This window comes from Vulpes lagopus, chromosome 5 (genome assembly GCF_018345385.1).
Source record: "Vulpes lagopus strain Blue_001 chromosome 5, ASM1834538v1, whole genome shotgun sequence".
Lineage (NCBI taxonomy): Eukaryota > Metazoa > Chordata > Mammalia > Carnivora > Canidae > Vulpes > Vulpes lagopus.
Genome location: NC_054828.1, coordinates 52,190,331 through 52,205,385, shown reverse-complemented (window position 1 = coordinate 52,205,385; position 15,055 = coordinate 52,190,331). Strand labels below are relative to the sequence as shown.

General features: G+C 35.6%; 1 protein-coding gene across 2 annotated transcripts in view; it reads left to right on the top strand.

Moving 5' to 3' along the window:
* NFU1 (NFU1 iron-sulfur cluster scaffold) overlaps positions 1-14,612 on the top strand; it is a 29,290-nt gene extending 14,678 nt beyond the window's left edge. For both annotated transcript variants that reach the window (XM_041756713.1, XM_041756714.1), the window contains 5 exons: positions 310-376; positions 4,747-4,861; positions 8,879-8,939; positions 11,103-11,277; positions 13,838-14,612. In XM_041756713.1, coding sequence (XP_041612647.1) covers positions 310-376; positions 4,747-4,861; positions 8,879-8,939; positions 11,103-11,277; positions 13,838-13,882 — 463 coding nt within the window. In that variant the 3' untranslated portion in view covers positions 13,883-14,612. The remainder of the gene's footprint in view (positions 1-309; positions 377-4,746; positions 4,862-8,878; positions 8,940-11,102; positions 11,278-13,837) is intronic.
* Positions 14,613-15,055: the final 443 nt, after the last annotated feature.

The window sequence follows — 15,055 nt, the reverse complement described above, 5'->3', positions numbered from 1 at the left end:
TCACTAGCTGATAGACATTTCCAAACATTCTTTTTGGCTTATAAATAAAGCTGCTATACAGATTTATGTACAGGTCTTTGTGGAGCATGTTTTCATTTTTCTTAGGTAAATACCTTAGAGTGGGATTGCTAGATCTTAGGGTAAGAGGATGAAACAAGATTGGCTAGGAGTTGATAATTGTCGGCCATGAATTATTGATACTGGTGACGATATGTAAAGGTTCTTTTACTTTTCTGTCTACCTTTGTATGTGTTTAAACTTTTCTATAATAAAGCATTTTATTACCTCTTATTTTTTATTTATTCACAGACAGTTATTTAGGATCGAAGGTGTAAAAAGTGTCTTTTTTGGACCAGATTTCATCACTGTCACAAAGGTAAACATAGGATTATATAAAATAATGTGTCAAGTTTTGTTAATTTTTTCCAACATTCATCTCCAAAATTTTCTTTCTTAGTGTATTTTATACATATTGTTATTAAAAATCTCAAATTGTTTACTTCTTCTATTTTTCCAGTTAATTGTTAAATAGAATTTTCAACTTGAAGTTAACTATAGTCCAAATCCCTCATTTTTTAAAAGAGAAAAACTTGAGCTTCAGAGGGTTGAATACAGAATTGTGTCCAGTATTTTATATCTGTCCTACGGCAGGGCCAGGACTCAACCTGGGCAGGACTAGAATTTAGGCTCCAAGTATTATTTTTACTAATTCTTTTTTTTTTCTTTCATACTTGAGATTTTATTGGTGGTTTTGATATTTTTAGTAGTTCTTTTATTTTATTTTATTTTATTTATTTTATTTTTTTTATTTTTATTTTTATTTTTTATTTTTTATTTTTATTTTTTATTTTTTTAGTAGTTCTTAATTTAAAATGATAGAGTAAAAAGAGAAGCAAACAGATATAATCAAACTATGTTTATATATTTGACCAAAAGAATGAATGTGTACCTGCTTTCAAAGCAGGCTCTTAAGTCCTGGCACATCTGCTGCAGTACTTCAGAACTTCACAGATAGGAGCAGTGGACTGTGGTGTTCTGCAGCACCTGTTAACTTGTGGATGTCAGAAAGTCCATCTAACCATTCTACCCATTCCAACAGCTGAGGTGGTATCCTCTAGAAAAGGCAGTTCCGTTTTTTTTTTTTTTTTTTTTTAAGATTTATTTATTTATTCATGAGATTCACAGAAAGAGAGGCAGAGACACAGGAGAAGCAGGCTCCGTGCAGGGAGCCCGATGTGGGACTCGATCCTGGGACCCCAGGATCAATCAGGTCCTGGGCTGAAAGCGGCGCCAAACCGCTGAGCCACCGGGGCTGCCCAAGCAGTTCTGTTTTTAAGTCTACTAGATGAATGGAAAATGGACTGTTTAAATTGGAACTATGAAAAAATAAAAATAAAAAATAAATAAATAAATAAATTGGAACTATGTTCACTTTTAGGTCTATTGATTGTGTGTATTGATGATAAATGATATTGATGTGTATCACTAACTGAATCACTTAAGATTATGTCAGAATCAAAACTTTTTATGTACTTAAGAAGTTTGAAAGGATTACTCTGAGTTCTTGATGTACTGATAGAACTGATAAAAGTGGACTGGATCAGTGACGTGTTACAAACAGTCCAGTACAGTATTCTCTTAACAGCTTTCTATGTGTGGAGGAGAATTAGTTTTCCTCCATGGTGGCAGTCCCACTGGCTCTAGTTTTTCCTACAAGTATCCCAAATGTAAAATGTTTTTCCCTGTTGTTTTAAAGTGTTACCAGCTCTAATTTCTCACAGAGCCCTCCCTTACCCCTATCGGTTGAAGTGGCTCTCCCTCCAGGAGCTCATTACTCTGTTTATTGTCTTCATTGCACTTATCACTTAGTCACATTTTTTTTGGTTGATTTTTATTATGTGTCTTTCCTACATTAGAATGTAAACTCCATAAAGATAGAGATTGCCCATCTTGTTAAGTTCATCTAGAACAATGCCTAGCACATGGTATGCACGTCCAGAAATTTTTGTAGAAAGAAGCAATGACATAAGACTTCATAGACTGAATTTTCAGGCTTTGAGGGGTTTCTGCCAATAGAACTGTGGTGAGTAAATCCGTGGTGACCAATCCCACTTGTTTACCAGTGTAGAGACATCTGACCTATCTTTGGTATTCTTCAGTTTGCTTTCTTTGATATTTTTTGAGGGTGAACGAGGACCAATTTTGTTTAATATCTCCAACGTGTCTGGTATGGCATTTACATAACAGAAGTGCTTTACGTATATCATCTAATTTAATTAGGTAAACTAGGTATTCTTGTCTTCGTTTTACAAATGGCAAATTATGTGTTTATTTTATTTACTTTTTATTTTTATTTTTTTTAAGATTTATTTATTTATTTATTCAGAGAGAGAGAGATGCAGAGACACAGGCAGAGGGAGAAGCAGGCTCCATGCAGGGAGCCTGACGTGGGACTCGATCCCGGGTCTCCAGGATCACACCACGGGCTGCAGGCAGCGCTAAACCGCGGCGCTAAACCTCTCCGCCACCGGGGCTGCCCTATGTGTTTATTTTAACAAGATTTTTTTTTTTTTTTTTAGTTTTTCTAAATACAGCCTATGGCATGTAAAAAATTTTTAGATGAAAATGTGAGTGTATCTTACAGAGTTGTTTTTTTTCTTTGACTTGATTTTGGTAAGTCAGCTTTTATTTGCTTCCTTATTCATAATTTAATTACTCTTTTTGGAATTTTTCCAGCCCCACTATTTTTTCTTAAGTGAAATAGCATAACTAATAAATAATAATTTAAGTTAGGGCATATATTGAAATTTAATAGGTAGAATAGTAGATTTGTTTTCTTTCAGTTACCTTTTGTAAGGACTATTTCATCTACCTGATACCTTCATCTATTACCTGTTTCCTTTTCTGATTTATAATTGATAATTCAGAGACTTTTTATGTATAACTTGTTATTGAAATGGATATTTTATGTTTTTTACAGGTATATTCATAAAAATGAGCATTTTATATATAATTTGTTAAAAAATGAATCATTTATTTCTTTAGCAGAGTACAGTTTTCTATTTTTCTATCCTTTGAAATAACTTTAATAATTCCAATTTTTTTTAAGTAAGGTCTGTGTCCAACATGGAGCTTGAACCCATGACCCCAAGATCAAGAGTCATATGTTTTACTGACTGAACCAGCCGGCACCCCTGTTACTTTTTTCTAAATGAGTAAATGTGTTTGAAGTTTATGTACTGCCTTTTTTTCTCATTCAGACAACTTTGGAATATTTTTCTTTTTTTTTATTACCACTATTTTCCTACTCAGTAGAGCCCCTACTTCCTGAAGATCTGAAGCCCTCTGATCCATATTCCCAATAAGTTATTACAATGTTACCCAGGACCAGTTCCTATTCCCAGTCACTAAGGCACTCACTAGTTTTGCTCTTGTATCCATAGAAGTGCTCATTTATCTTGTCTTCTGGATACCATGTCTAAATCGTTTTTTGGGTTTTTTTAAGATTTTATTTATTTGCAAGAAAGAGCGAGCACGCACATGAGTAGAGAGAGAATCTCAAGCTGTGAGCTGAGCACAGAGCCCGACATGGTATTTGATGCCAGGACCCCGAGATCATGACCTGAGCTGAAATCAAGAGTCTGATGCTCAACTGACTGAGCTGTCCAGGCACCCTGAATTGGTTCTTAATCCATGGCAAAAATAGCCCCTTTTATGCATGTGGACTCATTTTTAATAGTATTTAAGTATAGCCACTGGCTAACAGCCCCCTGAGAATCTAAATGGACTGCATCTAATAGTTTTTCCTCCTTAAGAGCTCTCTTTTAAAAAACTAAAAGAATACATGCTCCCTTTCTCTTTTTAGATATAGTACTATCTAGGTATTTAATAATCGACTTTTTAAAAAAATGGAATCAACTAGTTGGCCAGACATAGAGGTGACATAGTTATTCTTTTTTAAGGATACCAGGCTTGGGGGATCCCTGGGTGGCTCAGCGGTTTAGCGCCTGCCTTCTGCCCAGGGCATGATCCTGGAGTCCCGGGATCGAGTCCCACATCGGGCTCCCTGCATGGAGCCTGCTTCTCCCTCTGCCTGTGTCTCTGCCTCTCTCGCTCTCTCTCTGTGTCTTTCATGAATAAATAAATAAAAATCTTTAACAACAACAACAAAAAAAGATACCAGGCTCGTTGGAGGTTCATAAGTCCTCTAGCACAACAGCCATAGATAAGAACGTTAATGTTCTCCAGTTTTGTCACTAAATTTCTTCAGTTCTCTTAAGTAATACATGTGAATTGAAGTTTTTGGATACTTGTGGGATATCTTATATATTTGATCAAACAACCCTATCCTATTTTCTTTAAAAGAGTAGGAATTCTCTTGGTCATTCTCTTTAATCACTGAGTTCATTCAATATTTTAACTTTCTTCACTTCATGAAAAAAAAGTATCTTTTAATCATTGTAATATCTCCCTATACAAGACATGGTACCTACAGCACACTTAATACAAGTTTGATGAATGAATGGATGAATGTATGAGGAATGTTCTAAGATTATATCTTCCAAAAGTCCTTATAAGCCAGATCCATTAAGGACTGGAATTGACAGGTCGTCTCCAGAAATGCCTGCTGTTGTTACACAGTATAGGATGTATATAGGAAAAGATTTTTAAAAAATACAAAGTATTGTTTTGTATTAGTCTTTGCTTTTGATTAGAAATACAGCATTTTCCTTTAAATATTTACAGGAAAGCGAAGAGTTAGACTGGAATTTACTGAAACCAGATATTTATGCAACAATCATGGATTTCTTTGCTTCTGGCTTACCCTTAGTTACTGAGGAAACATCTTCAGGAGAAGCAGGTACTGTGCTGGGTAATTCATATTTAATCTAATTAAAATTTTTTTCCTACTTTCTTCACATTTCTCTTGATTTTGGAAGTGATTACAGATTACTTTCTTCACATTTCTCTTGATTTTGTATGAGAATACAGATTTTTATCGTTGTACCATGTTTAGATCTGGAACCAATTCTAGAGGGAACAAAACTTCACATATACTAGTTTTTTCCATCATTTTTGAAAACTTGTATATAAATTGAATATATTGTACAAAACTGAAGTTTTCAATCACAAAAATTTTCCAATTTGTTTTCCTCTCAGATTTAATAGAGTTTAATTTTTTTGCCATAGTTGTTTTAGACTGATTTTTCAATAAAACATTAAAGACAACCCAAACCTCGCAAACCCCATCCATCAGTTTCCCCTTTCTGTTTCCAGAGATGTATGTAAACCTGGTTTGTTTTTGAACTTTTAATATAAGTCTCTGCAGGGAATATATGGTATTGGTTTTTTAAACTTCAAACAATGTATGTTATATATACAACCATTCTGAAAAAATGTAGTTCTAGCTTAATTGCTAGATCGTATTATATAATAAATTACAGTGAGTGAATATGTTCCTTATGGTCAAGTGAATTGTTTGTACTCATTTCTATCACAAACATTGCTGCAATGGGCATCCTTGTACAAGTCTCTGTGGGTATGTGGAGAGTTTCTTTAGGGTATATTCCTAAAAGTAGAATTACTGTATTGTACATTGTTCTAATTTACATGCAAATTAGCAGTATATAAGAATTTGAACTTTCTTATATCTTTATCATCATCATCACTTAGTGTCTTTTAACTTTTTTTCTTAAGCCAATGTATTAGGTATAAATGGTATCCTGTTTTAAGTGTAGTTCCTTGATTAGCACTGAGCTTGAAGGTTTTCATATGTTTCCGGGCCATTATTGTTCTTGTCAGTAAATTTCCTGTTCATAATCTTTACCCAATGTTTAAAAACTGAGTTGTCTTTTTTTGCATTAATTTTAACAGGATTTTGAAAAATATTGTGAATATACCTTTGTTAGGTATAATCATTGCAAATGACTTCTTTGCAACCATTTCTTGTCTTCTCACTATGTTTATAGGGTTTTTGTCATTTAGAAATTTTTCTTTTTCCAATTTTTTAAAAGGCAGAACATTTCATCAGTTCACCGGTAAACTTTGCTTAGAGGCCGTATTAACCTTCTCTGTTTTCATTCGAGTTTTAGTATGTATGCTGTTGAAGCAAGCACAGAAGTTTTTCTTTTTAATGTAGTCGCATATATTCATCCTTTCCTTTGTGGTTTGTGCTTTTTTGTACCTTTTGAATAAGTTAACTTTGTGAAGAGCACTAGGAAGAGTAACTGTGCATGGAGATTAGTAAGTATTGCTAGGACTATTAGAATTTGTTCTTTATGAAGTTTATCCTTTCCCAGCATCATAAAGATACTGTCGTGTGTGTGTATATATACATATATATATGTATATATACACACACACAAAAAAAATTTATATACTCATATTTAGATGAACAAGTCCACTTCAAGATATATATCCTAAATGAGTCTTACAAATGTATACAAAACAATACATGAAGCATGTTCATTGAAGTATTTAAAAAGTGTATCAGCAATTAAAAGGAATGAACTAGATTGGGAGATACACCAATGTGAAAAGACATAAGAGAAAATACTAATTGATTAAGGAAAATTGAAGGGTATGTTTATTTACATAATCTTACATATATACCATTAATGTAAACTTTAAATAATACCCAAAACAGTTATATGGGTTTTTGGTAGGTATATACAAAAAATTGATAGAATGTTTGCAGAGCCATTTGACTATACCTCCCCAAATTAAAAAATACAAAAGCCTGTTGATCCAATATTTCACCTCTTGAAATTTATCTTACAGATATGTGAGAAATACTTCATAGATTTGCAAAAGTACATTGATCATACTTCACAGAAGCGTGTATGCTTCAGATTGTTAGAAATAGCAACAAACTGGAAACAACTGAAATTCAGAAATTGGCTAAATGAAAAATCTATACGGCAATTATTGTGTACCTGTTTTAAAAATTGAGGCATATCTATATATGCTGATATGGAAAAACTTTTTAGAAATATTAAATAGACAAAAGGTATAGAACAGTGTATGTATGTGATCTTATCTGTGAAAATTTGCACATGTTAATGTAAATTTAATGTAAATATACTAGAAGGATACATGCTAAATTCTGATAATGATTGTTTATGGAAGTGGTAGTGGGGAATGGAACTTAGGTTTGTTGGCGTAAGAGAATTTTTTGCCTTTTTTTTTTTTTAAAGTGTTATTTATTTATTTTAGAGAGAGAACATGTGTGCTTGTGTGTGGGAGGAGGGGCCGAGGGAGAGACTCATTCAAGGTGACTCTGCTGAGCGTGGAGCCTGGTGTGGGCTTTATCTCATGACCCATGAGGTCATGACCTGAGCTGAAACCAAGAGTCCAATGCTCACTGACTGAGCCACCAGGTGCCCAACATAAGAGAGTTTTAGTTTTATTACGTTTGATTTCTTTTATTAAAAAGATTCAAAGTTAATATAATTTAACATTGATAATTTTTATTTACACCGTTGTCAGAATTCTGTGTGTGTATTATAGCGTAATTGGGATTATCTGTATTTTTAGTTTTCCTAAAGGTAAATTTCTGAAAAAAATTTCTAAACCTTAAAATTTTTAAAAAGGTATTGAAGGTCAGTATATAACCTTACAAAGTAAAAACAAAAATGACACAAAATGAAAGTACTGATTTTTATTCAGATTTGTAGAACATTTTGTAAATTTTCATAAGGGTTACATCTATATTTAGTATGGTTGTCATTTTGAAAAAATACTAAATTGAAAAAAGTGTAAGTTAACTTCTGAAGTAGGTGTGGCTTTGTGTCTCAAACTGTACATCAGAATCCAGGCAATCTTTTTTTTCTCTTCCACTTCTCAATCCTTCAGGATGATGAAAGTTTACTTGACCAAAAAAATTCAAACCCTAACATCATTAGTAGATCAAGTTATGTCAGTTGGACACCTTTATTGTCAAGTATTTTTTTTTTAAAGATTTATTTATTCGTGATAGACATAGAGAGAGAGAGAGAGAGAGAATGAGGCAGAGACACAGGCGGAGGGAGAAGCAGGCTCCATGCCGCCGGGAGCCCGATGTGGGACTCGATCTTGGGACTCGATCCTGGGACTCCAGGATCGCACCCTGGGCCAAAGGCAGGCGCTAAACCGCCGAGCCACCAGGGATTCCCTATTGCCAAGTATTGAGTTGACTGGTGCTCCTTAATTTCCTTCAGAGAATCCAGGGGCGCATGGGTGGCATAGTTGGTTGAACAACAGACTCTTAGCTTCTGCTCAGGTCGTGATCTCAGGGTCATGAAATCGAGCCCCATGTTGGGCTCCATACACAGCACAGAGTCTGCTAGAGACTCTTTGTCTCTCTGCCCCTCCTCCTGGCACATGCGTATGTGTTTTCACTCAAATAAACAAATCTTAAAAAAATTTTTTTCTTCAGAGAATCAAATGATCTTCCCATCTCCCCAACTATCATTTCATTTCCATTTCCCTTATATCACCATAAGTTACATGTTCTGTGCTTTTATCATTTTTTTTAATGAGACACACATGTTTTGTGCTTTTATTATTTTTTTTAATGAGACATTAAGTTAAAATCATCCTGGTTTAGTACTAGTATTTGCATTGATATAAAATTTCTGGGTTTTTTTAATTAAAAATTTTTTTGAGATTTTATTTATTTATTTGAGAGAGGGAGATAATGACAGATATAGCAAGAAAGAGCTAGAGCAGGGAGGAGAGGGAGAAGCAGGCTCCCCACTGAGCAGGGAGCCTGACACAGGGCTCCATCCCAAGACTCCAGGATCATGACCTGAGCCGAAGCAGATACTTCAATCACTGAGCCTCTCAGGTGTCACTAAAATTTCTATTGTTGATATATTTTATTTGTAATTGTTTCTAGGATCTGAAGAAGATGATGAAGTTGTGGCAATGATTAAGGAATTGTTAGATACTAGAATACGGTATGTGCTTATCCATTCTTTTTTTTTTTTTTTTAAGATTTTATTTATTCATGAGAGACACAGAGAGAGAGAGAGACAGAGACAGAGACAGAGATGCAGGCAGAGGGAGAAGCAGGCTTCCTGCAGGGAACCTGATGTGGAAGTCGATCCTGGGTCTCCAGTATCACACCCTGAGCCGAAGGCAGGTGCCAAACGACTGAGCCACCCAGAGATTCCCCCTGTGCTCATCCATTCTGCCTGAAATCAGATATATTGCAGAGGCAGTTTCCATTATAGCAGTGTACTTTTAGGTGTCTGGGAGGAAAAAACCCCCAAAAGTCTAATAAATAAATTTAAGTTAATGTCAACCACAGACAGTATATAACCATGGCAATTGAATTTAAAGCCTGTACATTATGTATATTCACTCAAAATTTTATTTTATTTTATTTTTTTTAAAGGAATCCAACTTGGTTTCCTTTTTTTTTTTTTTTTAATTTATTTATGATAGTCACAGAGATAGAGAGAGAGAGAGAGGCAGAGACATAGGCAGAGAGAAGCAGGCTCCATGCACTGGGAGCCCGATGTGGGATTTGATCCCGGGTCTCGAGGATCGCGCCCTGGGCCAAAGGCAGGTGCCAAACCGCTGCGCCACCCAGGGATCCCTCACTCAAAATTTTAAAACAGTTTGTCTAAACATAGTGAAGGAATTTATCTTTTACAGTCACCGTCTAAGTTTGATATTGTTACAATACCAAATCTCTTAAGATGAAAAAAGGAGTCAAACAGTATTTGGGTGGATTGTGAGAAGAGAAGTAGTACTTTTTTTTCAGGCCATTGCCCATAAAGAATAAATTTAAATGAATAGAGAACTGTAGGCTTCCACTTTTGCTTGTAGTAGACTCATGGTCCTGGTAAGAACTCCCAGAACTACAGTAAAATACAATAAAATTTTTTTTTGTTTGAAAACAGTAGAGAGCTGCCAAAGCACACGAGATCCTATAGAAAAGGGAAGCTTGTTAAGGCTTCCTGTGGGTCATTTTGCTGATTGTTGGTGTGAGGCTGTGGTGTGAGAGCCTGGGCAGAGGGCAAACTGTTTGTATCTGCTAAATGTGAACGTATGTACTTTCTTGATTGAGCAATTCTGTGCTCGAGGTATTCCCAGTAGTCGTGTACATGTATACCAAAACACGTCTGCAAGAATCTTCTCAGCTGCATTGTTTGTAAAAGCCAAAAACTGATCTTAACACCAATGTCCAGCAGCAATAGCAGGGAGAAGTTCTGGCATTTTTCACTTAATGGAATACTTTGTGATGATGAGGAAAAATCTCATAAAGAGTAAAATAAGCCAAATACAAAAGAGTAAATGCTATATGTTTTTTTAAAAAAATATTTATTCATTTATGATGGACATAGAAAGAGAGAGGGGGGGGGTGGGCAGAGACAGAGCCGGAAGGAGAAGCAGGCTCCATGCCAGGAGCCCGACGTGGGACTCGATCCCAGGGCCCCAGGACCACGCCCCGGGCCAAAGGCAGGCGCCAAACCGCTGAGCCACCCAGGGATCCCCGTGCTATATGTTTTTTAAATGGAATTTATATTTATAAAGTTAGAAAGCAGGCAGAATTAATCAGTGGTAATAACCAGTTAGGAGAAGATTACCTTTGGTTGTGAGGAAGCACAGAGGGGACTTCTGGGGTGCTAGCATTGTGTGTTGGCGTGGGACAAATGTGTGCTCATTTTGTAAAGATTCATTTAATTGACCATAAGTGATTTATGCATTTTTCATATTGTTATATTTCCATGCAAAGTTTACCTGAAAAAAAAAAAAAAACAGCATGTGTTATGTAAGTCTGCCTCTGTTCATTCACAAGAAATGAGTATTATCTTAGGTAATTACTGTAATTACTAGGACATCTAAGATCTTAAATGCCTAAAAAGATTGCAAATAAGCAGGATTAAAATATAATAAGTAAAGCAAATATTTATATGAGTGAGTTTTGGCATTTTATCTGAAATTTTAAAAAAATTACAAATGAGATTAGCTATAATACTCATTTTCTGTTGTATAAGTAGCTCTAACTTTATGAATTTACCAATATAAAATCTAAGCCCTAAGTTGTTTTAAATGTTTTTGATGGAAACTTCAGGTCTCTTACATACATCACAAATATTCTGTGACCACAGGCCAACTGTGCAGGAAGATGGCGGAGATGTTATCTATAAAGGCTTTGAAGATGGCATTGTCCAGCTGAAGCTCCAAGGTTCTTGTACCAGCTGCCCCAGTTCAATCATTACTCTGAAAAATGGAATTCAGAACATGCTGCAATTTTATATTCCAGAAGTGGAGGGTGTAGAACAGGTATGCCAATATTATATGACACTTGAAATTCAATATTAAAATAAATTTTGGGGGGGAGAAAAAAGAAATTTGTCACCTTACATATTCTTCAGGGCCTGGAACTTTGTGTTATAATTGTTATCAGACTTGAAGATTCCTTATTTTAGAATTCACTTTAGTGTTATGAATACCTACTATTTGCCAGGCCTTTTTTACAAATATTATTTCTTTAATCTCACAACACAGTATTGAGTAAAGCATTCCCATTTTACATATAAGGAAATGGAGACTCAGAGGCCATACTGCTGCTCTGGTTGTAGAAAAATTATGAAAAGAGGATTCAAAACATGGAATTTTGTAGATGACAGTTGGAAGTCCTCTCTGGAAGAGCTCCACTATATCATACTTACCTGGGCCAGAGCTCATCGAGAGATCATGCTTTGTTGTATAGTAAAACACTGTACTGAGCAGAGGTATAGCCTGCTAGCATTTTTTTTCTCCCCAAGGTACCTAAGGAATATAGCACAGAACCTTCTCAGCAGTAATAGTGACTTTCACTGCAGCAGCTCTCAACCAAGAGGCTTGGCCTTATGGAAAGAGATTATCAAGCAGGAAAAGAATGGAAATTAGAAATTTGAAAACACTCTTTAGATCGTTCTGTGCCTTTAAGGAGAGGTATCTCCTCAGCTTTTCTGAGAACCACTCATCTGGGTGGTATTAAAGTCTGTCCTTTTGGTACAGTACATGCCATCTCCTCTTTGAAGGTCTTATCAGTCCTCCCCTTGGACTTAGGCTCTGTCTACTTTGGTCCAAAGCCTCTTTGAGTGTGTGTTTCAGATTTATGTTTATGGGGAATTTCCTTGGGAGGTTTGTAATCATATCGAGGTCTTTGTGTTCCTCTCCAACACTTAGTCCTGTGTGTTTCTTTGTATTACAAAGTATTTGGAAGTATTTTTCCAAATTTAGGAATGTTGTGCCTAAAAAAGGAGGTGATTGACAAAATTATTTGGATTGAATGTTGCTGAGATTATAAAATATCCATTCCTTGGAAATAAATATCCATTTGTACCCAACTCAAAAGAGAAACTATGAGAGAAGTACTTTTCCATGATAATCTTGGATCAGAATCAGATTCTTCTAGATTTAAAGAAACAAAATAGGGATCCCTGGGTGGTGCAGCGGTTTGGCGCCTGCCTTTGGCCCAGGACGCGATCCTGGAGACCCGGGATCGAATCCCACGTCGGGCTCCGGTGCATGGAGCCTGTTTCTTCCTCTGCCTGTGTCTCTGCCTCTCTCTCTCTCTGTGACTATCATAAATTAAAAAAAAAAAAAGAAACAAAATGTTCCATTATCTTCTTTGTTCACTTATCCAGGGTGGGGTAGTGAATTGGTAGTCAGGTTATAAACTTGAATTGGTGTTTAATTGTAGTAGGTGTGTTGAAAACAAACAAAAATCTTGAGTTTGTGTAACTCTTTTCCTCTCTATTTTTTTTTTTTTTTTATTTATGATAGTCACACAGAGAGAGAGAGAGAGAGAGAGAGGCAGAGACACAGGCAGAGGGAGAAGCAGGCTCCATGCACCGGGAACCCGACGTGGGATTCGATCCAGGGTCTCCCGGATCGTGCCCTGGGCCAAAGGCAGGCGCCAAACCGCTGCGCCACCCAGGGATCCCCACTCTTTTCCTCTCTAAAGGACAACCTTTTATTTTCTGAGTAATATATTATTAACTCATGAAAAGTTACTAATCTTGGGGCACCTGGGTGGTGCAGTTGGTTACGTGTCCACTCTTGGTTTTGGTTCAGGTCTGATCCCAAGGTTGTGACATGGAGCCTCGCCTGGGTTCTGTGCTCAGTGAGGACTCTGCTTCTCCCTCTCCTGCTGCCCCTCCCCCAGCTTGTGCTCTTGCGTGCTCTCTCTCTCTTTCTCTCTCTCTCTTTCTTTCTCTCAAGTAAATAAACCTGTTGTTAATAAATAAATAAATCTTTTCATTTTTAATCGGGTATTCATTAGTATCTTTCTAATAATTTTACATTAAAAATGAAGGTCCTCACATTTTTTTAAGGTATAAAATGAATTTTTATCTGAGTTAAACCAAAATAATTAGTTGTTAGCATGATATTTTATTTCTTTTTGGGGGGATTCATTTTTCTAAGATATATTTTATAATAGTTTGGTATAGCTCCTAAGAATATATTCAAGTAAATAGAATGCTTTGGGGAGAAAAAAAAAAAAACAGTCAATTAACATTAGTCTTGTGACTAGGAAATAAAAAGTTAGTTAATTGTTATGGTCAGTGTCCAGCTGAGACTCTGCTATTAGATTTTTTTGGGATAAGAAAAAGAGACCAGTGCTTAGTTAATTTGCTAATATTAAATTTGCTTCTATGTCATTATACCAGGTTGTGAGACAAACTTTGTGCTTTGGGGGCTGTTGATAGACTTACTCTTACTGGGTTGACATGCATTATTATAGTGTATTTTAGGTAAGCAAGTAATGGTACAATCAGGAAAATAGCAATTTCTAATCCTTAATTCTTAAATTCTCTTTTTTTCTTTCTTTCTTTTTTTTTTTTGGTTTTAGGTTATGGATGATGAATCAGATGAAAAAGAAGCAAACTCAACTTAAAATAATTAGAATTTTTTGTGGGCCCAGCAATTGGACTTACTGATAATATATACCAAGCATTTATTATTAATCTAAGAAACTTGAGGATTAATAAAATATGCCCTTTTTTCAGAGACTTATATATAAATATTGCATGTTTGCTTTACCTCATATGAGTTATTTATAACATCCTGAATCATCTGTACACGTGGATTTTATCCAAGGATATTTTAATGTTTGTTCTTTATTTCTCATGGTTCCTTCTTTGCATAATATGTGAAGCAGTTCATTTTCTCCCATTTAATTTATTTACTTTTTAAATACAGAATATGGAGAATGCTTTTAAAAATACTGTAAAATGGCTTAGCTCTGTGAAATATCTGAAACTGTCTTTATTGGATTTTTATCTTGCTTAAAAAAAAAGCCCTAACAATTCTGGCTTAAAAATGGTATCTGGCTAGGGGCGCCTGGGTAGCTCAGTTGGTTAAGTGTCTGACTCTTGATTTTGGCTCAGGTCATAATCTCAAGGTTGTGAGAACAAGTCCCACATTGGGCTCTGTGCTGGGTGTGCGGCCTGCTTAAGATTCTCTCTCTCCCTTTCCCTTCGCCTCTCCCCCCCATCTGTCTCTTAAAAAATAGCATCAGGCTGGGAGCCCTAAATGTAGTGGCACATAACTTCTCACTAAAAGACCAAAAAAATAAAAATAAAAAAAAGTTGTAATGCTGAAAACTAATAAAGAACCAAGTTCCAGAATGTAGACCGAATTTCTGTTGATAGAAGAAACAATAGGCTGAATTGAGGGAAAAGCTGTCTTAGCATGCTCAGGCTTTATTTTATGAAGCAGAATCTCTGGGAAAAGATGAGAAACTGCTTTGGTTCTTCTTCCACTGGCTTCTCCTGATTTAGAGATTTATAATCTGTGCCATGGCAGAAATTTGATCAGTTGTCTTTCTCCCATAGAGGTACTGATTTTTCAGATATCGAAAATATTAAATTGCATTTCTGTCTCATTGTCTATAATAATTCAGAGACAGTAGTTTACAGACAATATCAGGATAGGAAAGAGGGAAATAGCAGTGGTGGTACATTGTATTTATGGAATTCTGGTTCCCAAAAGCATGGGTAGTCGGATATGGGTAGAAACAGGAATAACTCCAGCATTTGTGAATACTGGGCTTTAAAGTTTATATTTT